We start from the raw sequence: 27,146 nt of genomic DNA on the forward strand, positions 1-27,146 counted from the left end.
TGGGGCTCCAGCCTGGGGAATGGCCCCCCAGGTCCCAGGCGCTCATTACGCTCCCGGTCTGGGCCCTTTTACTAGCTGTTTATTTGCAGGGTGGGTGCCTGACGTGCAGGCAGGCCCCAGTGGGTGTGCTGGGCTCCAGGTGGGGAGCCAGGCCGGGGCAACCAGCGGTGGTTCAAAGCAGCCGGATGAAAGGAGACCCTTGTGCTTTATGACAGTCTCGTCTGGTTAATGGGGTCCCCGGAGGGCCTGCCTGCCAGAGGCCCCGAACCCCTCGGCAGAAGGCTGGCTCTGCGGGCAGGACTGGGGGAGCCCAGAGGCTGTGCGGTACCCCCACACCATCTCACTCCCAGACTCAGTCCTTTGGCCCAGACCAGCTCATTGGTGCCCCACTGTGGGCACAGCTTCACCTGCCTCCTAGGCCCCTTCTCCCACAGAGGGACCCCCCTGGCTCTTCCTGGCTCAAGCCAGGTCCCCCCTCACTCCCCTGGTTGACTTCAGAGCCTCCTCCTCGTCTTCTGACCTCCTCCACCCCCCCCCCTTCAGCCACCTTCTCCTGGAGCATGGCACCCCACCGTATTCCACTGCCCCTGCCCCTCCCGGGGGGCAGGGGGAGCCTTTCCTGGACTCCCTGACTCCTCTGCCTTGGCCCCCCCCACCCCCACAGCCCTGCTGGGCTTCTCATTCTTCCCAGGCTAGCCCCAGCCTATGGGCTATGCCGCGGTGGGCCAGCCTGATTCTCTTCTTCCTTGCCAGTGCTTATGATGGAGAGATGGAACTCCTCCACTGCTAGAATGGAAACACCTCAAATTGTTAACCAGCAGCTCCAGCTGGGTCCTCAGCAGTTCCAGCATCTCAGCTGACCTCAGCATCACGATTGGCTCTCTCCCTCCCCCTGTGACTTTTTCTCCCACTCTCTCCCCCTTCGCTCCCTCACTCAGCATAATGGCTTCTTCCAGCCTTTTCCATTTGTCTCAATTCACCTGCCACAGTGCCAGGAGATTCTCTCTTCCTACTTTGTAGAAAAAACAGAGCCTCTGCTCTGCGTCCTGTGCCTCCTCGCCCACATCCCCATGTGTCACAGGGAAGAGGGTAGTCCCACCTCCCATTTAAGCAGGGCCCTCGGCATCTCTCAGCCTCGGTTTCCCATCCTTGTCCGGCATGCCAAGCACAGGAGACAGGATGCCTGAGCCCTCCCGGCCCCATTCCCTGCCCCCACCCCCCCTCTGGCCACAGCAAAGAGATGTGGTGCGTGTTTGATTTGGAGCTCTTCCCCAACAAATGCAACATTTGCTTTGTTATGGAAACAACCCGTGATAGACAAACACACTGGGCAAATGCAAACAAGATTAAACCTACAAAGAGGCTAGGCTTTCCTTGACTGCACAGAACCCAAGGCTGTTGCTAAATTCTGCCTTCTGGCAGGCACTATGCGGCAATCCCTGGGTGAAAGCATGCATTTAACCTTGTTTAACCCTATTTTCTTTCGTTTGATGGTTTTAGACTGTTCACTGGAATGTTCTGGTTTCTCTGAAATGCAAAGGATCCTATGTGTTGGGCTGGGCAAGGGTCATGAGGGAAGGATGAAATGAGGAGAGCCAAGAAGACCTCGGCAGCACCCAGGAAGTACGTTCTACATTTCCCTTCTTGAAGCCACTCAACCATTCAGAAAAGGTGTCGCAGAAGCTTGGCGGCTTTCAGCCTTGTGCCACCTCAGGAAGGAAATCGGAGCAGTGGAACCGAAATGCCAGAGAGGCATTCACTTTGTCCAGTAGAGAGCACCTCTGGGTGGGATGCAGGTGGTCAGAAGCTCCAAGAGAGGCGCTCTCTGCCTCCAGCCAGGCCGGCTCTGAGGCCTCCCTGTGCTCCGGGGGCTCTCTCCAAGGGCAGGTGCAGCGCCACCAGGAAGGAGGCTACCTGCCTCAGGCTCTGCCGACGGCAGGAGAAAAGAATTTACCATCCAGATGAGACCTCAGTGAGGAGCTGCTGAAACACAGAGAGCTGAGGTCCCGGGACCCGCCTCCACCCTCTGGCTCATGCACCGGGTCCCCCAGGGGCCTGCAGCTTGCAGTGAGGGGAGGGAGGGAGGAGGGCAACGGCTTCCGGCCTGGAAGGCCTGAGCTGTGCCCAGTAAGTGTCCAACTTGGACAGTGACCACAGGCACCAGACACAGAAATGTGGGGAACGATGTCACACGAGGGACTTAGCTGAGCAACCCCAATCCTGCGGACAACCCACCTACAGGTGAGGCCAGCCCTTTGGAGAAGCTCTCCCTATGGGGTCTGGCCCCACTGCCCCTTCCACAGCCATGCTCGGTGTCCCTAGGAATGTTCTTCCCACTCTGACCCTGCGACCCTTCCTGCCGCTTGGTTTGTCTGGGGTTGGGAAGAAGGCAGTAGTTAGGATCTGCACCAAGCTACAGATGGTGGTTGTGGCACCGGGGGGGGGGGAGTTGGGGGGGCAGCGATGCTATGACAGCAGTAATGGTAGAGTTGGCAGACGTGGAGGCGGGGAGACAGGTAACGGGGCTATGGCCATGGGGATTCCAACATCCGGGGGCACTGGTGAGGGGTGACAATGGCAGGGCAATGATACCCACAACAGAAAGCCCTGGGACTAGGCCACTGGGGATGGCACGCGCTCACCTTTTTAGAGACAGTGCAGACTTGCTCAGCAGGCAGGTAGTCAAAGGGGAAAATGAACCTCCAGTTAAAGTTGCCTTCGCCTCCCAGGGACCGATAATGCACATCCGTCTTTTGCTTGTGCTCTTCAAAGCCAACCATCCAGCTAGACAACATTTTAGAGAACATGTCTAATTAAGGCTTCCACCACAATACGCACCCCCCAATTAGGCAAATGAGGAGTTAAGAAGGTAAATGCACTCGGTAAAGGATAAAGCAAAAATAATCCGCCAGAAATCTCTACAAAGTACCAATGTTTTAATTTTAAAACAGACTAACTTCTCTCTTGAGGGCTATCTGCAAACCTAAGTTCAACCCAAAGACTTGTGTAGAAGAAATCAGTGGGAGAAGGACTCACCAAAGGCAGGGACCACCCCCATAAGGCCCTCCTTCCTTTCTCCCTCCCTCCCTTCCCTACACTGGAGCCCCCCCTTTCCACCACCCCAGCGGCGCTCTCTGCCTCCAGCCAGGCCAGCTCTGAGGCCTCCCTGTGCTCTGGGGGCTCTCCCCAGGGGCAGGTGCAGCGCCACCAGGAAGGAGGGAGCAGGGCAACACCATGGGGCTGGAACAGGTGAGAAGGCGGATGCCTCCCTACCCTTTCACGTAAATATCACTCATCTTCTCCCCCGTGATGCTGAGGTCGTCCAGGATCACGTCCTTTGTGTTCCAGATAATACACCGCAGGAAAAACCTGTGGAGAGGAAGGGCTCAAGTCTACATGGATTTTCCAGCAAAGGGTGGGCCATCTTTGACTGAGAAGCCAAGAGGCTGGCTCACCCAACAAGACCCCAGTGCTTGCCTGGCTGGGCACTTAGCCAGGCCCACACAAGAGCGATGCCCTCTGGCCCGAGTGGCCCAACGAGTGGCCCAAGAGCGACCTCCAGGTCCCACCCACAGCGAGCCGCAACCAACCCGCCACTCTGCTCAGCTCCAAGCCTCTGACTGGGGTAAATCACCTTCTGGCTCTCCGTGGGGTGATGTTGAAGGGAGGTCCAGGCCGCCCCAGGGCCTTGGGAAATAAGTCGATCCACATCTGCAGCTTCCCCTGGGGAGACATAACCCTGTTCTCTCCCCACCTTTTTCATTCCACCAACACCTACCAACCACCTGCTCTGTGCCACAAAGGTGGGGCCCAGGACGAAGAACACCCAGGCCTTGCCCCAGAGAGCCACCTCCCCCGCCCACCCCCCCCGAGAGCAGGTGCCCTACAGGGAACTCCAGGGCCAACTGCAGCAGTGAGCCCACTGCCCACAGGCTGATGACTTGAGCCCAGGCCTGGGGGGTGGGGGTCAGGGCAGGCTTCTCAGAGATGATGATATTTGAGCTGAGTCTCAGTGTGCCAGATGGACAAGGGGAGAAGGGCTTTTCCAGCTGAGAGAATGGCACGTACAAGGTTTTGGAGGGTCAGAGAACACGGTTTATTGAGAGGAGCTTCAGAGGATTTCCACAACAGGGAAGTACTCCACCTGCTACCCCTCGGCTCCCTCCCTCTCCGTAAGCTCCATACTATTTCTGTCCCCATCTCACAGAGAAAGCAGGGACTGAAGTCACTTCTCCAGGGCACATAGCTGGAGACTGAAAGCTCACATCAACACCTGCTGTGCCACTTTGGGGTGCTGGCAGCCACCCACCAAGGGCAAGAGAGCTCAGTCCGAAAAGCAGAGACCATGTCCCCTGCATGTCTACAAAGGCACCTTCACTGCTGCCTCAGCCCTTCTCTGCCTGTTGCTTTATCTCTCTTCCTCCTCCAAAACCCAGCCCTGAGCTCACCTCCTCCAGGAAAGCCTCCCAGCCTCAGTCCTGGGCCAGCTGTCCCTCTGCTCACCCTCCCTCTGCATGGAGGATGCCCTTGACCCTCCTGATGATCACTCTCAGTGACAGCTCTGCCATTCTGTCATAGGGTGCCAGTCGCCCTGTCTGAATCCCCCACAGCAGCCCAGCCCCATGCCAGCCACCTGGATGTCACCGGCGGGTAGTAGGGGGGGCATCCTGAGGCCAAGCTGAAACAGTGAGGCTTGTGAATGACTCATGGGAAGTCAGAGGCCTATCCATGGCTCAGGCTCATTCCCCAGGTCCTGAGATCTACAGGAAGCCAGGGGAGGCCAGGCCCAAGGGGTCCTCTTGTAGGCCAACAGTGGTCACCACTCAGACTACGGGAAAACATGTCAAGGAGGGATTGGTCAAATCCTGAGTTCCCCATGGGTGTCCTTGGGGGTCGGGGCTGGCTGGGGATCAGGGTTCAGGGGCCCTGTCCTACCTGCTCAATGTCTGGCTGCAGGGGGCTGTAGAGGGGCCGGGACTCCACATGCTCAGGGACCAGGCCCAGCTGCCGGAGGACATGCAAGGCCAGGCGCTCTTCCACAGGGCCCAGGTGTGGGTTCAAGACGCTGGCAGACTCTGCTCCAGAGAAAAGACAAAAAAGTTGCCAGGGATGAATGAGCAAGGGATAGTGGGGCTGCCTGGAGGCCTCGGGAAGCCCCTCACCCCCAGCCAAGACACACTTCTAACCCTCAGGTCTTACTCTGCAAGGGAAGCCTCACCATCCACTGGCTCCAGCTTTAAAATCCAGATTCCTCATTGCCATCATTGCTACCAAGCCTCTTCTATAAAGCTCTTTTTTTCCACCAAAAGCTCACCCCTTCCAGGAAGCCCTCCCTGACTGCTCGAAACTCTGAGCCTCAGCAACCTCTACTTCCAGATCAGGCATCTAAATGCTTTCAGTACTACTGTTCTCCTGTTCACACAATCTGTTCTACAAGGAGCAATAGCTAAAATAATAGCAAACACTTATAAAGCACAAACCAGGCACGGGTCTTCATAAATCTTAACAGGTTCTAGCCTCATAATAACCCTGGAAGGTAAGTGCTGTTATCATGCCCGTTTCACAGAAGACAGAAATGAAGCACAGAGCAGTGACACCATTGGTCAGCAGGGCAGCCGAGATGACACCCTCGTTTAGGAAAGGCACGGGACCGGCCATGAGCACCCTTCCCTTCCACCTTGTGTTTTCCAGGGACAGCTCCTACGTGCTAGGGAGTGGGTCAAGGATTGGTGCCGTGGATGGGATGAGGACACAAGGGTGGTTCTGATCCAGACAAGCCTGGCCAACCGGCCAGCCACAGGAACCTGGAGCCCCCACGACAAAAACTTTGACTTGGGGGAGGAGAGTCCACGTGTGTCCAAACACACAAGGACACACACCGGTATGTGCACTCAGGTGTGCCCGTGTTCAAGAGCACAGATTTTCGTACACACACACACACACACACACACACACACAAGTTCATCTAACAAACCTGCTCTGCCCACTCTAACGGGTGCCACAAAGGAAGTGGCACAGCATTGCAGCAGGACCCCCGGGCCAGGGGTCTGGCTCTGCTCCTAACTGGCTGCGTGACTTTGGGCAGGTCGTTAGGTACTCTTGGCCTCCATGGCCTCATCTGCAAAAATAGGCAGATGCGGGACCTCACCATCAATAGCTTCTGGCTTTCCTTTCTTATGAATGTATGACCGTGAGCCCTGGTCCCCGTGCTACAGGGGCTCACAGACCAGCGAAGGAGGAGGAGGGGTTGGGGATGGGGAATCAGAGCCACCGTTCCCTTGTATAACTTCGGCACCAGCTCTGACGTCAAACAGCTCTGAAACCAGCAGGAAGTGAGCCCCGCCCCGGGCCTGTAAACACCTCCAGGGAGTCTGAGCGGCTCCTGGGCGGCAATGTAGGCCTGTGGACATCTCAGACACACAGGGGGGCATGCGGCAGAACTCTCAGGCGGGAGCGCTGGGCAGATCCAGGGGCAAGTGTGGAGGCCGCAGGGCTTCCTGCCTGCCCTGTGGATGTTTTAGGTACAGGAGCTGGGAGTCAGGGGTGTGGGGGGGGGGCGGTCGAGGCGGGGATGGCGGCTCAGAAGATACCCGGAAGGCCAAGCTGGCAAGCTAGTGCAATTCAAGTAGAAAACGGTCTCAGAGGTCATCTGGACCCCAAATTCCAATTAAAGTCTGAGCACCCAAAGCCAGAAGCAAACATCCTAACCATGACCTTGACCCTGGCTTCACGCTCACCCCTGACTCCTGAGGTGACGGAGAGCCTGCCATGGTTCTGGGGTCATGTGGCAGCTCACCTATTTCTTCAATGGTATATTCTTTATCCTGAAAGAGCACACGGCCTGTGAGGTACACAGGAGCCTTGAGTCCGCGTTGCTGGCAGAAGAGGTGGAGAAGCTGGGAAGGACGGAGCTGGTCTCTCCACTGGTTGGGTCCAGAGCTGAGGCCCAAACACAATCAAAGAAGAGACCCTTCAGGGTGCTGCCAAGGGGTGCGCGGGAGCCTGTGCACCCACCTGCACAGCCCCCCACCCTTCACTTTTACAGTGGGCACCCTCACCCACCATGACAGGGGGGTGGGGGTTGGCCGCCTGACACACAGGGAAATTGAGGCCCAGAGACAACAGGACGTGTTTAAATGCATACTGAGATGGAACCTAGATATTTTCAATTTCCAGATTGAATCAGACCCAAATGAGACCCAAACTGGCAAGAACGGAGCAGGGGCTGTCCACACATGAGTTCACCTGACACAGATCCCCAGACGCTCCACTGGGGCCCGTGTGACCCATGGTCTGCCTCCCTTCTCCTCTCCCTCCTTCCTCATTCTTCCCTCTACAGGGGCTCGGCAGTATCTTAAGGAGAGTTGGGTTACAACCACATGATGACGAGCCAGTTTCTTAGAGTCAAACAGGTTCAAATCTGAATCCCACCACTTACAAACCATAACATCTCTGGGCCTCAGGCTCCGTACAGTGGGGACAAGACTGAGCGAGAGAGCACCTATCCAGTGCTAAGCCCAGGGCTGGCACACAGTAAGTGTGCTCAGGATTCGGGGGGCAGAAGAGCAACCAGCCCCTTGCACCTACACACAGTAGGTCTGTGGGAGTCCGCAGCGAGCCCCAAACTTGGACAGCAGCCTATTCTCCAGGTCGATGACTGTCTCCCCGATCTTTTCATCTTTGGAGAGGAGGTCATAGTCATAGAGTGTGATCTTCAGGTCCTTCTCCAGAGGCAGAGTACAGGTCAGCTCGAACATCCTGCAGGGGGCCCAGGGCAGATGTCAGGGTGCTGCGGGCTCCCTGATGCTGTCGGACCCAGTGGGTGCTCAAGGGAGGGAGGCCTGAAAGCCTTCCCTGGCCCGCTCCTCCCCTTCCAAGAGTGGCCCTGGAGTCCACCTCCTCGGGCCTCTGTACATCTTAAAGTATTAATCCCAGCACTCTACTGGTACTGGACTTTTCTGTCTGTGTGTGTGTGTACGTGTGGCACGTACACACGTGTATGTCACACGTCCCCAAATAATCTGCGCTGAGCATAGAGTAGCTACCTGCCTGTTGAACCACAGAATGAACAGATGAATTGGAACAGAAAGTCACAACTGAAGCTTCTACCAGGACACCGGGAGGCAAGAGATGTGAAGGTGCCAGAGCGCTGGAATTGACCAAGGGGGTGACCTGGGACCCACTCTGGGGACACTTTGGGCTTTACACCCACTTGCAGAGTGGGAAGGAGGATTTGGGAAGAGATTTCTTTGGAGGGAGCTCCTGCTGTGCTCTGAGACACCCCCCATCCCCACTCTGAGGTCAAGTGTGGAGGGATAGCCCCCTTTCCCCTGAAAGAGTTCCCTGCAGGTGGGAGGCACAAGCCTGGCACCTGACTCCTACTCAAGGAAGAGAAGGCAGCTGGCCGCAGAGAGGTGGAGAGAGAGACGGCACCGCTCCCGTCCTGGCTGGGCCGCCGTGAGGCCAAACGGGAGCCACTTGGAATCCGACCCCATGGGACCTGGGGCTCCAGCCGTAAGACTGTGGAGAGGCCCATCTGAAAAGGACCATCAGTAAAGGGCCGTGGCATCCACCACTTCCCTGGAGCTTCAGTGGGTGGGCTCAAAGGGGCTTTCTGGAAAGCACTCACAAGACAATAAATCAGCTTTCAACATTTCCCACCCAGAGAGTGCCCAGAAAACACAGAGGCAGTGAGCACATGGGGCTCTCCTCTCTTAGTCCCCTAGTCCTGGCCATGCACGATCCAGAAACTTCATGGCTAGTCGGGGGGTGGTGGGAGACATTAGATAGGAAAGGGAGGGAGGCAAAGCCCCCTCCTTCCCTGCACACACATCCACACGCCGTGCGCAGCTACACCCAAAGTGGACCCAGCTGGGAAAGGGGTGACTATCCTAGATGGAGCCTGTCAGGTTCATGAGTACACACGAACGGGCGTTCCGGTTAGCACCTTGAGACTGGGTTTAGGACAAAGCAGACTGTCTAAAAGTAAGCAGAAAAGTCACCTGTCTGCCACAGTTTCCACTCAAGAAATGAGGGCGGTAACCCCCACCAAAGAAATGTCTACAGGATATAGGCAGACAAAAACAAATTTGTGTTCTCATTACGTTCCCTGAGCTGGGCTTGTTCAGCACATGAGTTATACAAAGAAAGAGTTTCTGCACTCACTCCCCCCACCTTGCCCTGGGGCCTGACACACACATCCACTCCAAACAGGCCCAATCTACTGCCTGGTCACCATGAGCCTGGGGCCTCAGGCCGGCCACCGGCTACCGGAACTCTCCAAAGGGAGCCCCTCCCCACCTACTTCCCTCCCATTCCAGCTTGCGGGGGGCTCATCCCTGGCAGGAGGGCAGGCAATTCTCCAGGCTGACCGGCTCCTTGCTGCAGGCCTGAGTGCCCACAACCAACTCTACAGACACCGGTTTAAGAATTCAAGGGGTCACCTGACAGTATCACAACAACGCACCTTCTCCCACCGGTGCTAGAGAAACAGCCACCAACTTCCCTCTGTGATTCTCCCTTCTCCAGCCTAAATACGCTCACATCCAGACAGCAAGCAATTCAGGATGCCTGGGAGCTATGCCCATGCAAGGGGCCCGGATTCTTCCTCCCCTTGTTCTTAGATTTCAAGAAGCATTTTACTCTCTTCCTCTGTCTACCTGCGAGAGACGAACACGCAACAATGACAGATGACAATGACTAAATGCAACATGGGATCCTGGATGAGATCCTGGAACGGTAAAAAGACATCAGTGGGAAAAGTAGCCAAATCCTAATAAAGTCTAGAGTGTAGGAAATAGTAACGCACCACTATTGATGTTTTAGTTTTGACAAAGTGAACCATGGGTAGGTAAGAGGGAAATGGAGTGTGAAGGATATACGAAAATTGTGCTTTCTTTGCAGCTGTTCTGTAAATCTAAAACTATTCTAAAGTAAAAGTTAATCTTAAAAAAAAAAAAAGAATAATTAGCAAATACATGCTCTGAGTTTCCATTTAGATTTCTGCTCTTTGAGGTAACTGTTTATGAGATTAAGTAGGAGCTTCGGCCAGGACTCCAGCCTTCAGCACATCATGAAGAGCGAGCCGAGGTTACGCCCCTACAGACGTGCAAGATTAGGGACTACAGCTTTGCCTCAGGAACTGGGCACTTCCCAGTGGCAGCCACATCTCCCAGCCTGGGGCTGGGGGTTATCCAGATTGGTACCTCCACCCCCCAGACCCAAGCTGTCCCCAACTTACTTTCCAAACACAGGCTCCAGGGTACAGGGAATGTAGTTATCCTGGTCACTCATAGATTTCTTCCCTATGGAGATCTTGATGTAAGGATCACACTGAGGGAAGAGACAGGAAGACTTAAATGAATTCACTTTCCCAACACATCTCCGAGGCTTCTTCGGTCCTCTGCCTCCCCATGAGGCTAGGAGGCCAGCCATCAAGAAGTTGCCATCCTGCCATGGTGCCAGGCCAAGGGCCCCATCCTGCACACCACCACACCAGTTGGCCCTGACGTGGACTTCTGGTCACAGTCCAGCAGTGGAAATGGGGAACCTGAGTCCTCCATACTCCCAAAGCACTGCCCCATTGGGAGAAGGTGGGTGAGGGCAAGGCTCACATCCTCAGAAACACTACAGCTTGTATTACATATGTGACTGAGCCAGCTAGGGTCCTCTCTGTGACCCCTGCTTCTACAGATCGAAGGGAGAGAGATGGCCAGACTTCATCAGCCTAACCCAGCCCAGGCTGGCCTTCCCCACATGCCTCCAGGAGCAGCTGGGATCAGAGAGTGCTCAGGGCCAGTCACAGCATAAAGCAATCCTGAAGTGCATGAACAGACCATTGGCCACACCACATCTTAGAGGCCATCATGGTGCCTGGGCTGGGGATGGCTCTTTTCTGCCCTTTGACTTCCCAGCAGGGCAAGGCCAGCTATGACTTCTCATGCTGAAAAGCAGGCTCCAGGGATAGGACAGTAGACCTTCACCCACCACAGCCTCAAGGACACATGCTAGGCCTGTACCCATCTCAGGGGATGAGAGAGGACCCAGCCCCGGACCTCTGAACTCCAGTCAACGCCGCCTGTCCCTCTTCTTTCCTCTTTCTCTCTTTCCAAGTTTTCTCTGCCCCTCCCCAGCCATCTCCCCAGAGCTCCAGACTCCAGCCCTCCGGCAAGTTCCCTCTTTGCCTCAGAGCCAGGACCAGAGTGAGGCGATGAGGTATTTGCCTCAGGCACAAAATATTTGAGGGAGTGCCCCCAAAACTCAGTAATGAAGATAAACAAATTTTAATGCAATATTTAAAAAATTAAAGTCAATGCCAACAGGTCCTGATGAACAAAATGCTAAATTTTAAACAAGGACAGGATCAGAATTACGGCTTTTCCCTTCTGCCGCAGGCTCCAGCGCGGCTAGGGGCACAGCACCATTACCGAGCCCCTTCCCTCCCACCCACGCCCGCACCAGCTGAGGCCCGACGTCGGCCAAGCCCGGTCTACACCTTTCACGTCGCTTCCTCTTGCGTCTCCTCCTCGTGCCTAACAGTCTTCTCACAAACTCTTGCCACGTTTTTTTGGCCCATCCTAAAATACTATTTTCTTCTCCCTCCTAGCCTACCAGAACTCCATCGATCCTTGAGAATCCTATTCCTTCCGTGAAGCCTTTCTCATGATTGCCCAGTCTTGCCCTGCCCGGCCTTCTCTGACCTCCTAGAGCACTTGGCCCCTGACCGAACTGCCTCCAGTCACTCCTCTCAGTGCCGGGTGTGTTTGGCTGGTTTCCGGGGCTTACTGTGAACCCCCTGGGGGAGAGCTGTGTCCAGATTCTGCAGCCCGTTTGTGCCCCAGCCTGCCGTTCTGGGAGAGCTGAGAGCTCCAGGAATGTTACCTTCCCATTGGGGTCCTTGGGCTGCAGGTCAAATGCTCGGATGATATAGATGCGGACCAGGCACTCCTGAGGCCCCTGGGCAGCCAGCTGGTGGAACTGTCTCGGGGGCATGGGGACAGCCGGGTCTTCTGGGAGGGGGTAGATTTTGAAGAGGCCCTGAAAAGAATGAGGGGCCAACGCGTTCACCATCATCATCACCACCACCACCACCATCATGACCATTACCATCATCTCTGTCAGAGTCATCACACCTGAGACCACCAAGCCCACTGCCATCTCTTCACCACCATCAGATTCTGCATTGACGGCGTCACCCACACAGTCACCATGTGCCAACATCAACACCACGCTTATTACCGTAGTTACCACAGGAGCCCTGCTCCCGCCCCCTTCACTTATGGCTGCCACCTCACAGTCTCAGGCCTCCCGGGTAGGGACACGTCCTCAAGGACGTACCTTAAACTCCCCGATAACAGATGGGTCCTCCGTCTCCTCCTGAGTCTTGCCCCGGTAGAGCTTGAAGGTGTTACAAAAGTCAGACAGGCCCTCAAAGGCCTCCACGTTCTCCAGTTGCGTGTCGTAGACCTGCCACACGTGGGACCGAGGAAAGGGGAGGAGGGAAAGAGAGAAAGGAGAGGGCCAGCCAAGGAAGAGGAAACAAGACAGTATTCAAGTGAAGACGGACGAGGCACAGAGAAGAAAAGGAGGGGAAAGGCCGTGTGCAAATTAGAGGGGCAAAGGCAGGTCGCCGCGGAGAGCGGCCGAGGACAGAGGGGGAAGGACGCAGGCGGAGATTAAAAGGACGCAAAGAGTGGAGAGGAAAGGGAGAGGAAGGTGGGGGACAGGAGGGGCAGGAGAGGGAGGAAGAGGGGAAGACATGTTTCAGCACCATAGGGAACAGTTTTCTGGTGAATCCAACGTTCTAGGTATCTAGGAGTCATCACGTACCCGGCTGGTGTATTTTTTAAGAGAATAAAACCAAACAAACAAATGAAACGTTAATTGACATTTTATTTGAAGATCAAGACAGAACTCTGGAAAATTTATAGGTCTGTGTTTCAAGCCACAAATGCTCCCTGTCCAGGACAGCCAGGCGACCCGCGGTACCAAACACTGGGCCGCGGCTGCTTTCTGAGCACTACTTTAAATTTGCGAACTCAATGTGTCTATTCCCTTTCCTCTCAAAAACCCACTGACTTCTCTTTGTTAGAGGTGTGCTTTGGAATTGCTTAGGCTTAACCAAAGCAGCAGGTGTCTATTATTAGGTGATAAAATGTACCTAATAGCGCTATTTAAAACTTAATACACATGCTAAGTTGGTTACACCTGAAACTGACAGCCAGGATGCTCCAGGTCAGTTCCCTTGTCATACTGCTAAGTGTTATTCCTCATTTAGGCCTAGCCCCAGTTCTGTCCCTTCCAAGAAACAATTAATGATGCAAGCGAGGCAGGTTCGTTATTAAAAATTAGAAAATATGAGTAAATATAAAGAAAATGTTATTATTGTCTTGCATTTTGATTCTCAAAAATAACAACTAGTTATTTGGTTTATATTTGATTTATATTACCATATATTTGGTTTATATTACCATTTTGAGTATATTCTTTTTTGTTTTGTTTTGTTTTTTTGAGTATGTTCTTGATCTGTTTATACAGTTTAATCATTTCAAAGGACAGTTCCTTCATTTGTCAATTTGACCATTTCCTCTGTTCCAGGTCCTTATTTCTGCTTTTATTTTTATTATTTTGTTCTTCCCACTGCCTCAAGGGTCTTTTTTTTTTTAATTATTCTTTATAACTTCTTCAGTTGAAGCTTTATTTACTTTGCTCCCTCTATTCTGATAAGGAAAACGCTTATTGCTATGAAATCGTCCCGCCTACTACTGCCTTGGCACATCCCATTTGTTTTGATTGTAACGTTTTCATATTCATTCTCTTGGCATGGCACAATTACAGTTTTATTTTTATTCTTTGATCCAAGAGCTAGATGCTTGTTTTTCATTCTTTTGTTTTAATTAAGGTAAGCTTTTAAGGCTATAAACTTCCTCTGAATGCTGCTTTAGCTATAACTAGTGAGTTCTAATATGTAGCATTTTTTCCCTATTTCCCAGATATTCTGCAATTTGAGTTTGTGTTTTTTCTTTTGCCAAGAACTGTGAAAAGAGAGGTTTGTTGTTTTTTGTGTTGTTGGTTTTTTTAATTTTCTAGATAGGAGAGAACTTTTGGACTTTTGATCTTGTTATTAAGTTCTCATTTTATGGCATTATAATCAAAAAACATTGTCAGTAGTTGGCCACTTTTTGAATTGTATTAAAGTTCTCTACAGGATCTGTTACATGGTCCGTCTCTGGAACTGTGCCTCTGTTTTCAGGCTACAGGGTTCAGTCAGGTGAATAACTATGCTGCTTTTCTCTATCTTCTTAATGTTTGTGTTCCCTCGACCCTGACATGAACCAAGAGGACAGAAAGATAATCTCCCCCTACCTACTATTTCTTTCCTGTATCTCCTATAATTTCTGTTTTGTAAATATTGATGTTGTATTATTCAGCATATACGTATTCTCATAACATAGGTCTTCTCATAACATAGGTGTTATCTCATGGAATTGCACGGTTTAAGTGGAATTGCACGGTTTAATGTGGTAAAGTGTCATTCTTTGTCTCATTTAAATAATTTGGGGGACCTGAGTCCACTCTCATCTAATAAAAAGACGGTGACTTCTACTTTCTTTTCATTTGCATTTGCTGGGCACACATTTTCACAATCTTTCATTTTCAACCTTCATGAATCTCTTTATTTTGGAGTTAGATTTTGCTTGGAGATCTGATTTAAGTTTTGTAATTAGTGAGTGATTGATATGACATGCATTGATATGACCCATATGTTTGATCTGGGTTTATATTTATATTATATCTACATAGTCATATAATACATTTATGTTACATTTTCTAATTTCATTGATTTTTTTTTTTTTTTTACATCTTTTCCTGCATGGTCTGTTTTCTGTTTGTGTGTGTGTTTCTGATGAGCTGAGTTCACATTCTAATGTTATTATAAATTTATATATACAAATAATACTCTAAGTCCTGTATGTCTTTAGGGACAGTATTTGAAAGTTCCCTACTATAGCAATGATAAAATGGTGGAATCTTATCTCCCTCCCGCTCCCTCTCCCTCACTCAGTTTTAGACAGCATTGTCTTCCTTAATAGTTAATCTGTACTATTTACTTATAATTTGCTTATACTCCTCTTGTTTGATTTGCTGATTTTAAATACTGTCAACTCTATCTGTTCCATAATATGGCAATCCATGTCCTTACTCTGTGTCCCGTCATTTTTCCTCCTTCTGGGCCTAATTTTTTTAAAGATTTTATTTATTTATTTGAGAGAGAGAGAGAATGAGAGAGAGAGAGCATGAGAGGGAAGAGGGTCAGAGGGAGAAGCAGCCTCCCAGTCCAGCAGGGGAGCCCGATGCGGGGCTCGATCCCAGGACCCTGGCATCATGACCTGAGCTGAAGGCAGCCGCTTAACCGACTGAGCCACCCAGGCGCCCCTGTGCCTAATTTTTGCCAGTTTTGTCACTTCCACATTTTCACTGTATATATTTATATTCTGTCCTGTTACCCTAATCCTTCCATTTATTTTCATTGGAAGTCTAAGGTAAAATACGATCACAATCAGTCCCTTCATTCTGGTCTTCCCAGTTATCTCCTAATTGACCAAGTTCATTGCCTCAGAGCTCCTCAAGATGGGGGCATGGCACCCATACCCCCACTTCCTGAATATGCACCGTGTGTGTGTATAGCTCTCGTGCCTGAGGGGCAGCTGGGCTGAACATAAACCCCGGGCCCCCTTTTCTCTCCTTGATGATCTTACACATGGTGCTTTACTGTCTTTGGGTATGAAATGTTGTGGAGAAACTGAAGCCACCTTGTCTTATTTCCTATTTTAAAGAACTTAATGTTTTGTAGGAGAAGAAAGTATGACTACCACAAAAATTCTTTAGCTCTAAAGTCCAATAACATATACTAGGGTATGTCTCAGGGTTGACCAATCTGGGTTGATTTTCCCTGACACCCAGTGGACCTTGTAGTATGTATACTCAGGTATTTTTCTGACAAGGCTGGTGACATTCCATTAAACTCTTCAATGTCTATTTGTTGTAGTTCATCATTTTGGTTGTCTTTCTTAGAGACTCCAATTATGCAGGTGTTGGATCTCCTTTCCCTGACTCCTAGGTTTGTCATTTTCTCTTTACCGTTTTATACCTCTGGTTTTTTATTTCCATAGCATTTTGCAGACTTTCATCATTTCTGTCCTCTGTCCCCTTCCTGTGTTTTCCAAAGTGGCCATTCTGCCCTGCGCTTCTTCCATTTTCTTGTGATCTTCTCCTTTCCTGAATACTACGAGTTCACAGTTCATCTCTTCTTATCTCATTATCCCTTGAGTTCTTCCATTTCTGCCTTGATTCTGACTGTCCCACCTCTGAAAAGCTCACAGCAAAGTATTTCATTTCATCTGCTCCTTGGCAAAATTTTTCTGGTGGGTATATATATCCTCTTCTGTTGGCTAAGTTTTGATTTACATTTTCTTTTTTTCATGGTACTTTTGAATTAATGCCCTGATAGTTTTTTTCATGGTATTTTTGAATTAATGCCCTGTCACTAAATGGGTTGGATTATCCTAGCTCTGTAACTTCCTTTGTTCCAACCACAGAGGCAGACTGCTTCCTGCAAATATGGCTCATCTATGTGATTCTCGTGTGGCTTTACCTTCTCCACTTCTCTGAACCAGACCAAGTCTGAGAAGCATTTGTTGCCAGCCTGAACCTGACTCCAAAGTTCCCATATCCACTGTTGTGAACGAGGCAGATCACTTCTATATTTCATGGTGAAACTCAACTTCAGGAACTATTTTTTAACTACTTATTGTGGAAGTTTCCAAGCACACACACAAAAGGAAAGGTAATAGATAATAAGCACCCATGTGCCTATAACCTGTCTTCAATAATTCTCAACATTCTTCTATTAGGAAGGATAGGGTTTTCTGAGATCAGCTACCACTATGACCTTTCATCATTTTCTCTTCATTTACTGCCGAGTGGCTTCTACCCAATCTCGGTTGCCTTTGGACAGCCCTTACATGTATTTTGGAGTCTGCGGGTTTTATTTGTTTCCAACTTTTACTGAAAATGGAGTTTGTGGGTTTGAATGATTTCCAGAAGAAAAGGGGAAATATGCTGACTTATGCAGCCATGTTCATACTGGAAGTCTCAATAAAATACTTTTTAAATTTCCAAGTGGTTGGCCTTTTTGTTTAAACTTTTGTTATTAATTTCTCATTTTATTGCATTTTAATCTGTCTTGTATGATTTCTGCTTTTCGTAATTTACTGCTAAACTAATATGTGATCAAATTTGGTAAATATTCTCTGAGCATTAGGAAAAATGTATTCTCTATTTTTTTTAATTATTTTTATTCTCTATTTTAAAGTTATTTTTGATGTAACTTAAAAAATATTTTACCTCATTATTCAGACCTCTTATTTCCTTATTTATTTACTTTCTGCTTCACTGGCCTAGGAGAGAGGTGAATTAAAATCCCTACTGCAACTTTAATTTCTCTCATTTCTTGCTTTTATTTGGGTGAGGCATGAGTTTACATCTTCCTCCCATTTTTGCTTTAAATATTTCTAAGCTTTATTGTCCTGTACAGGACTATTTGGGCATTTTCTCATTGAGACATGTATCTTTTATTCATATAAAACATCCCATTTTGTTTCCTTTGCTTTTTACTTTAAATTATCTGTTTCTCTTTTATTGGCACTTGCCTTATTTTGTGTGCCAAAATATTTATTTTTTAGATATTCTACACTGTACTGTTTTAGACCTACCTCTTAAGGACAGTCTAATGAATTTTGAATTTTATATAGTCTAAAGGTCCTTATCACTCAATAGAGAAGCTTAATACATTTTTATTTTTTAGGAAAACAAGTAGGTATTATTCTCTTCCTGTGGTGTTTTACTATGATTTCTGTTTTTTATGCTTTCTTGTTTGTATCATTTGTTTTTCTATGTTTTGCTACTGACACTGTGAGCTGTATATTTCCCCCAGGCTAGTAATTTCCAAATATGTTTTTTCCCTCTATCCATCGTGTTCTCCATTCTCTCCATAATGCTACAGGCTATTTTTCAAAAACTCATGGTGGTGGTGGTGGTTTTCTTCTATTTCCTTATCCTTAAAGGACCAGTGTTCCTTCCAGGTCTGGTTTTTCCCCCAGAAACAGGTTGAATGCATCTTGTTTTGAACGGTCCATGTTCACTTGGACAATGTCAGAGATCTCCTCGGAGAGGTCAGGCTGGAGGGCAGGATGCCAGTTCCATGTCCGGCATCTGAGGGAGCAGCAAGGAGGGGGGCCAGGGCCATGGGCCTCGCTGGCAGGAGTCCTCATTCTTGGTTTCTCTCATTTTCTGGCATATCCACAGTACCACATGCCAGACCTAATGTGTCGGACCTTCTTCCTGGTACACAAATAGTTCAGTCTCTTTGCCCAACCTCACACACCCAACTGCAAGTCAACGAAGAACTTGCTGCCTAAGGAGGCCTGTGCCTTCGGGGCCACTGCTCTTCTTGTCTCTGCACATCCAGGCCTCCAGACACAACTCACCCAGAGGCCCCCAGTGCATCAGAGACAACTCTTAGCCACCTTGTAGAATCACCCTCCAGAGTGGCCACCCAGGGCTTTCAGCCAGCAGAATAACCCGAAAGCCCAGACCACCCACCACTCCCACTGGCCTCAAATCCCATTCAGCTGGTCCCCTTTGGGGTGCTCCTTGGGCCCCTCCCCTGCATCTAACAGCCTTTGCATACCTTCTCTAAGCAGGCTTGCCAGATAAAGCAAGGCAAAACACAGGACACCCACTCAAATTTGAATTTCAAATAAATAACAAACAATTTCATTAGGTAAGTCTCATGCAATATCTGAGGCCTAAGACATACTTATCTAACAATTACATAAGATACTTCTACTAAAATATTATTCCTTGTTTATCTGCAATTCGATACATCCTGAATGTATTTGGCAACCCTCTCCAGGCCCCTCTACAATTCCTTTGGGGTGTAACTTTGAGTCACCTCTGGTTATCTTTTTAAAAAGCAGTCTACTTTTAAAAAGCATAATTGTATTTGTGGAATTTCCTCAAAATACCAGAATTTGGCTGACTCATCCCTGGCTTTGTTTTTGTTTGTTTGGTTGGCTTTGGGGGGTTGGGGGGTTTCTTTTCTTTTTTCACGGAAACAAAGCTTGCCATATTTTTATATTTGCCAGGCAATTTCTGTCCCAATTGTAGGGGTGAAGGAATCAGAGCTACATTCTCAAACTGACTTTCCTTTTTATTTTAACACAAATTTTTTATTATAGAAAAGTTCAAATAACTTTAAAAGAAACAAAATAGTATAACAAATCCCTAAGTACTACCTCCAAGCTTTAACAATTTTCAATATTTTGCAATTCTCATAATTTTTAATATTTTGAAAATCTATCAGAGGGTTACTCACGTCATCTATCTTCCTGTTTCTTCTTCTTTCCTTTCCTTCTTTTCTTTTTTAGCATTTTAAAACAACTCCCAGGCCAGGCATGATTTCACCCATAAATACTTCAGTATTTTTCAACATTCTTCCCAAAATACTTTCTTGGTTACCCCAGCCCACACTGACTTCTTGCTCTAAATCGGTGGGTGACCTTTCTCGCCTCGGTTAGCTCATCAGGATTCATCAGCCCTCAGGCACCGAATGAGGAGATACACACATATATTCAAAGGTGACACATGTGTACACGTTTTGTCTTCCTGTGGCACCCCCGCTGTCTTTCGTGTGTGCCCAGGGGCTGTGAGACCGAAGAGCACACTGGGGAAAGGCCTCACCTTTAGAGTGTCAAAGCCCTTCTCCAAGTACGAGCCGCACTTCTCCCTCTCCCCTGTGGAGGCGAAGAATTTGCTCCACCAGTCGATGAACTCCTCCTCCTGAGTGGGTAGAAAGAAAGAGATCACCTCAGAAACAGAACATGCCAAGCGAGATCCTTCTGGACCAGGCACCTAGCAAGGCCGATGTGCCGGCCTGGACTTCAGAGCTCTCCTGTCGGGTGAGTTCAAGGCAGCAGACAGCTGGAACTCCCCACCGCTCAGGGGCAGGCTGCGCAGACCAGACCAGAAGAAAGGTTTGAACACCTGCTTGACACTGAGAGGCAGAGGCTCCTCTGTATGAGGGGGTGTGCTAGGAGATCTCCCAAAATCTGCTCTGATACTATAAAGTCAACTGAATGTCTATCACTGAGTTTCTGGAAATGCTGGTGGCTCCCTTTAAACTAATGCTCAGTCCTTTGAGTTCGGGCTTATTAAGGGTGAGGAGCAGCTGGAACCAGGCCAAGGGTGCCTGAACAAACACAATGGGGAGAGCGTAGGATGAGGCTCTCAGAGTCTCCACCCATCCTGGTAGTGTGGCCCTAACACCCACTGTGTGGCCAGAATGTGATCCCCAGACACACAGCACAGAGCACGGGTCCCAGAGTAAGGCTGAGTCTACAGTCATTGTCGGACCAACTTACCAGGAGGTTCTTCAGCAGCTAGAGGAGAGGAAAAGCCATTCAGATGGGTTAATATACAGCGTAGCAGAGCTTCCTGGCTTGTAACCACTCTAGAAAAAGCCAGCATAGAGCAAGGCTGACCCTAGCCCTAATATTTTAAGATCAATTTAAAGAAAAAGATGCCATGGGTGAATAAACATATGCAAGCATATATATCAAACGCATAACACAGAAAAATATATTTACACAGACATGCCCAAGAGAGATGTTTACACTGCAATGCACATATACCCCACAAAAGCACACACACTAACACACAGGCACATATGTGCACACAGGTTGAAATGGCTAGACTGGAAACCAGTTTAGCTACTCCCTCCTAAGTCTTTCTTCTCTTCCCCAGCCCAGATACTTAGAGATTTGAGTTTATGATTCAGGCTCAGAGTCAGGCACAAATAGGCAACCAAACAGTATGTTCTGTCCAAAGAAATAACAGAAGCACACTAGTTGTGGGAGACTTGTCACACTTCCCACAATCTTGAAAAACCAAGTAAATTAAAAGAAAAAAAAGGAATATGAAGACAGAGAATCTGAATAGTACCACTAACAATGTCAGTTAAGTAGACAAACATGTGCTCTAATGACAGAAAATACACCTTCTTTTCCAGCACCATTGGAACACTTAGAAAAAATTAAAAGCCACAAGCAAATCTCAATAAAGTCCAAGATAAACCCATATCAGTCACATTCTCTGACCATAATGCAGTAAAACTAGAAACTAATGAGAAATTTAAGAATTAAAAAATCTCAACCTTTTAGAAATTTAAAGGCCCACTTTTTAAACCCTCCTGGGTCAAAGAGAAAACCAAACTAAAATCACAGATACTGAGCTGATACCAACAGTGAGAGGGCTCTGCTCCCAAATTTGTGGGTTAGAGCAAATCTGTCCTCAAAGAAAAAATCAGTCTCAAGTGCTCTTGCTTTTATACAAGAAGAATGAAAATAAATCATCTGATAGCTCAAGAAATTAAAAAATAAAAATCAGGAAGACCAAAATTTGACAATGATAAGTAGAAATCAATATATTAGAAAGGAGAAGTGTATTCTAAATGATAATTAAATCTCAGAGCAAACTTTCAAAAGACCAATGAAATAAACATTTATCAAATCTAATGTCTAGAAGCAGATACACCATTAGGAATGAGAAAGATCAAACAGAAAGATATTATGGGGAGAATGAAAATATTAAGAGATTGGGGCATCTGGGTGGCTCAGTCGTTAAGCGTCTGCCTTTGGCTCAGGTCATGATCCCAGGGTCCTGGGATTGAGCCCCACATCAGGCTCCCTGCTCAGCGGGAAGCCTGTTTCTCCCTCTCCCACTCCCCCTGCTTGTGTTCCCTCTCTCTCTGTCAAATAAATAAATAAAATCTTTAAAAAAAAAAAGAAAATATTAAGAGATTTATTACCACCAAATCAGTGACAAAACGGAAAATGTAGATGAAGCGGGAAATCTTCTAGAAGAGTACAAATTCCCAAAATTGATTCCAAAGTAATAGAAAACATAAAGAGATCACTAACCCTAAAAGTGAAAGAGTTCTCAAAGAAAGTACCTCCAAAACAGACATCAGTCAGGATGGTTCCTTTGGAACAAAGTTCTATCAGTCTTTCAAAGAATAAACCATTCTTTACTACACACACACACACACACACACACACACACACATTAATCCCATTCCTGAATAGAGACATTAAGATACTAATAGATTACAGCAGTAGATGTGCCATGGTCCAGCTGGATTATTCCAGAATGCAGGAGTGGCTCAACATACTGATTAAGGACAGAAAACCCACATGATCATCCATAACAGAAATCTGAAAACTATTGCTCACTGGCCGGCCACCTGCTTTTGTAATTTAAAAACAGTCTGTGGTGGCTTCTCAGCTACAACAGCAGAGTTGAGTAATTGAGGTGGAGACCTTAGGTCCCCCAAACCTAATATATTTACTCTCTGGCCCTTTTTTAAAAAGATTGATTGATTGATTGATTGATTGATTAAAAGGTTGGGGAGACACCAGGACTCTATCTCATGACCCTGAGATCACAACCTGAGCCAAAACCAAGAGTCCGATGCTTTTGTACATAGGGCTGCCTCTGCCAATAATTTTCATGTGATGTGGATATAAAAAGGCAATAAATCAGGGTGGTTGGGAGCTACGACTTGGGAGCCAGACTAGCAGAGTTCAAATCCTGCCCCTCCTAGCTGTGTGACTGTGGATAACTACTTAACCTCACTGTGCCTTAATAATCTATAAAATGAACAAATAATAGTACCAATTTGATAGAATTATGGTGAGAAATAAATGAGTCAATAGGTATAAAGAGCTTAGAACAGTGCCTAGCACATAAGTGCAGTGTCAGTATTTACTGATATCAGTGATCATGGTATTGTTGTTTTTTTGATATGGACCAGGTTAGCTTCTTGGCCAAGGGCTGGCTCTCTCACAAACTGCCAGTGGTTGCATAGCTGGCCATAGTCTTTTCCAGAAGGCCATTTGGCTGCATGTTTCCTCAGCCTTAAAAGTGTTCAACATAGTACTAGAAGTCCTAGCAACAGCAATCAGACAACAAAAAGAAATAAAAGGTATTCAAATTGGCAAAGAAGAAGTCAAACTCCCTCTTTTCGCAGATGACATGATACTTTATGTGGAAAACCCAAAAGACTCCACTCCCAAATTACTAGAACTCATACAGCAATTCAGTAATGTGGCAGGATACAAACTCAATGCACAGAAATCAGTTGCTTTCTTATACACTAACAACGCAACTATAGAAAGAGAAATTAGAGAAACAATTCCATTTACAATAGCACCAAAAACCATAAGATACCTCGGAATAAACCTAACCAAAGAGGTAAAGGATCTATACTCTAGGAACTACAGAACACTCATGAAAGAAATTGAAGAAGACACAAAAAGATGGAAAAATATTCCATGCTCATGGATCAAAAGAATAAACATTGTTAAAATGTCTATGCTACCCAGAGCAATCTATACCTTCAATGACATCCCAATCAAAATTCCAATGACATTTTTCAAAGTGCTGGAACAAACCATCCTAAAATTTGTATGGAATCAGAAAAGACCCCGAATCACCAAGGAAATGTTAAAAAAGAAAAACAAAGCTGGGGGCATCACGTTGCCCGATTTCAAGCTATATGACAAAGCTGTGATCACCAAGACAGCATGGTACTGGCACAAAAACAGACATATAGACCAATGGAACAGAATAGAGAACCCAGATATGGACCCTCAACTCTATGGTCAAATAATCTTTGACAAAGCAGGAAAAAACATGCAATGGAAAAAAGACAGCCTCTTCAATAAATGGTGCTGGGAAAACTGGACAGGCACATGCAGAAGAATGAAACTCGACCATTCTCTAACAACCATACATAAAGATAAACTCAAAATGGATGAAAGACCTCAGTGTGAGACAGGAATCCATCAAAATCCTAGAGGAGAACATAGGCAGTAACCTCTTTGACATCGGCCACAGCAACTTCTTTCAAGATACATCTCCAAAAGCTAGTGAGACAAAAGCAAAAATGAACTTTTGGGACTTCATCAAGATAAAAAGCTTCTGCACAGCAAAGGAAACAGTCAACAAAACAAAGAGGCAACCCACAGAATGGGAGAAGATATTTGCAAATGACACTACAGATAAAGGGCTGGTATCCAAGATCTATAAAGAACTTCTCAAACTCAACACCCAAAAAACAAATAAGCCAAAAAGTGGGCAGAAGATATGAAAAGACACTTCTCTGAAGAAGACATACAAATGGCTAACAGACACATGAAAAAATGTTCATCATCATTAGCCATCAGGAAAATTCAAATCAAAACCACATTGAGATACCACCTTACACAAGTTAGAATGGCAAAAATGGACAGGGAAAGAAACAACAAATGTTGGAGAGGTTGTGGAGAAAGGGGAACCCTCTTACACCGTTGGTGGGAATGCAAGTTGGTACAACCACTTTGGAAAACAGTGTGGAGGTTCCTCAAAAAGTTAAAAATAGAGCTACCCTATGACTGAGCAATTGCACTCCTGGGTATTTATCCCAAAGACACAGATGTAGTGAAAAGAAGGGCCATATGCACCCCAATGTTCATAGCAGCAATGTCTGCAATAGCCAAACTGTGGAAAGAGCTGAGATGCCCTTCAACAGACGAATGGATAAAGAAGATGTGGTCCATACATACAATGGAATATTACTCAGCCATCAGAAAGGATGAATACCCAACTTTTACATCAACATGGATGGGACTGGAGGAGATTACGCTAAGTGAAATAAGTCCAGCAGAGAAAGTCAATTATCATATGGTTTCACTTATTTGTGGAACATAAAGAATAGCATGGAGGACACTAGGAGAAGGAAGGGAAAAATGAAGGGGGGGAAATCAGAGGGAGAGATGAACCATGAGAGACTATGGACTCTGAGAAACAAACAGGGTTTTAGAGGGGAGGGGGAAGGGGGATGGGTTAGCCTGGTGATGGGTATTAAGGAGGGCATGTACTGCATGGAGCACTGGGTGTTATACGAAAACAATGGATCATGGATCACCACATCAAAAACTAATGATGTATTGTATGGTGACTAACATAACATAATAAAATTTTTTTAAAAAGTGTACATACACTTTGACCCATCAACCTGTCCTAGAAATCTATCTAAAGAAAGTAATTGTAGATATGCATAAAGATTTAACTTCATTTATAATAGTGAAAAATTGGAAACAACTTAAGTATCCAACAATAATGAACTGTTTGGGTAAACTGAACATCCACATGATTAAGTTATGCAACATAAGAAATGACACAATTGAAAAAGATTTATTGACACAGAAAGCTATTCACAACTGATGAGATTAATAAAAGGTTACTAGATGAATAGTGTGATTTCATTTTAAGTAAAAGGACCAAACCCCACATGTTCACAGCAATTACCTCCAAATGACAGCATTATAAATGTTTTGTTTATTCCTTTTATTTTTGTGTATCACTCAAAATTTTCTAATTTTTCCTGATGTGCATGTATTCCTTACATAATTTTAAAAATTAAAGATTTTTAAAATAAAGGACAATCGCAGGATGCTTCGAAGAAAAACATCACCAGGAAAATGAAAAGATAATTCACAGAACAGGAGAAAATATTTACAAATGATGTATCTGAAAAGGAATTTGTAACCAGAATACATGGAGAACTCACACAACTCAATAATAAAAAGACAAATAACCCAACCAAAAAGGAGCAGTGCATTTAAACAGACATTCCTCTAAAGAAGATCAACAAATGGATAATAAGCACAGGAAAAGGTGCTCGTCGTTAGCCAACAGGGAAATGCAAATCAAAACCACTGTGAGAAAACACCACATACCCACCAGGATGGCTATCATGAAAAGTCTGATAATAACAAGTGTTGGTGAAGACGCAGAGAAACTGGAACGTTACTGATGAGAACATAAAAGCGTACAGTCATTTTGGAAAACAATCTGGCCGTTCTTCAAAAGGTTCAACAGAGAGTTATCATGTGACTCAGCAATTCTACTCCTAGTTATATAACCAAGAGAAATGAAAACTTACATCTACACCAAAACTTGTGCAGGAATGTTCGGAGCAGTATCATTCATAACAGCCAAGGCATAGAATCCAAATGTCCATCAACTGATGAATGGATAAAGAAAATGTGATATATCCATGCATTTGGCAATAAAAGTGAAGAATTGATGCACATTACAACATGGATGAACCTTGAAAACAGTAGCTGAGTGAAAGAAGTCAATCACAAAAGACCACATATTATATGATTCCATTTATATGAAAAGTCCAGAATAGGCAGCTCTGAGACCAAAAGTGAATGAATGGTTGCCTAGGAACTGGCAGGTGACTGCTCTTGGTACAGAGTCTCTTTGGAGTGATAAAAATGTTCGAAAATTGATTATGGTGATGGCTGCACAACTCTGTTAATATGCTAAAGAACACTGAATTGTTCACAAAATAGGAACTTGTATTATCTGGGTTATCTCAATAGAGCTGTTAAAATAAAAAAGAACAAATGATCAATACAAGTTTATGACCTCTAAAAGCAGGAATCTGAAGTATGTATTCTAAGGAAATAAGAGTTAATTTTTTTTCATAAGAATAATCGAATGGTCACCAAAAAAACCTAAATCTTAGCATACCCAATTTTCCTCGAGAACCTCTCTCAGCTGTAATTTCCTCATCCCTCAAAGTTCCAGGCAGGGTCCAGTGGCTGGTGAGGAGCACAGGTGGTGGGTGGCCTTCCTAACTCCAGGTTACACCAGCTGGCCTGCCGCTCAGTGGCTCCTGTCCCCCTCTTCTTCCTGCATCCCTCAGGCTAACGTCTTCTAATTCCACCCCCTTGGCAGACACGATACGTGCAGCAGAATCATAATTTGTATATTAACTAGTTTATTTTTTGCCTCTACATTCCTCTGCTTATCCCTTTGATCTTCCCTGCTTCTACTCCCTTGCCCCTCTCTGGAAACTGTCATACTTCCAGCCAAACCAACCTGGTTTTAACTCTACTGCACATCCTCCCTACACAACCAGATGTGGCCAGAGGTGAAGAGCAGAGGAGTTGCTGTTCTCACTCCAAGTT

General features: G+C 46.9%; 1 protein-coding gene across 15 annotated transcripts in view; it reads right to left on the reverse strand.

The window, feature by feature from the left end:
* The window catches only part of DYSF (dysferlin), a 205,166-nt gene that overhangs the window by 13,031 nt on the left and 164,989 nt on the right, over window positions 1-27,146 (reverse strand). For all 15 annotated transcript variants that reach the window (XM_028116262.2, XM_028116258.2, XM_028116260.2 and 12 more), the window contains 10 exons: window positions 19,804-19,902; window positions 12,337-12,465; window positions 11,881-12,036; window positions 10,241-10,332; window positions 7,588-7,758; window positions 6,797-6,939; window positions 4,936-5,075; window positions 3,635-3,723; window positions 3,274-3,369; window positions 2,643-2,784 (listed from right to left, as the gene is read on the reverse strand). In XM_028116262.2, coding sequence (XP_027972063.1) covers window positions 2,643-2,784; window positions 3,274-3,369; window positions 3,635-3,723; window positions 4,936-5,075; window positions 6,797-6,939; window positions 7,588-7,758; window positions 10,241-10,332; window positions 11,881-12,036; window positions 12,337-12,465; window positions 19,804-19,902 — 1,257 coding nt within the window. The remainder of the gene's footprint in view (window positions 1-2,642; window positions 2,785-3,273; window positions 3,370-3,634; window positions 3,724-4,935; window positions 5,076-6,796; window positions 6,940-7,587; window positions 7,759-10,240; window positions 10,333-11,880; window positions 12,037-12,336; window positions 12,466-19,803; window positions 19,903-27,146) is intronic.

The sequence above is a fragment of the Eumetopias jubatus genome, unplaced genomic scaffold, assembly GCF_037043125.1.
Source record: "Eumetopias jubatus isolate StellerSeaLion01/CBP00866 unplaced genomic scaffold, mEumJub1_p1.0 scaffold_9, whole genome shotgun sequence".
NCBI classification, from domain to species: domain Eukaryota; kingdom Metazoa; phylum Chordata; class Mammalia; order Carnivora; family Otariidae; genus Eumetopias; species Eumetopias jubatus.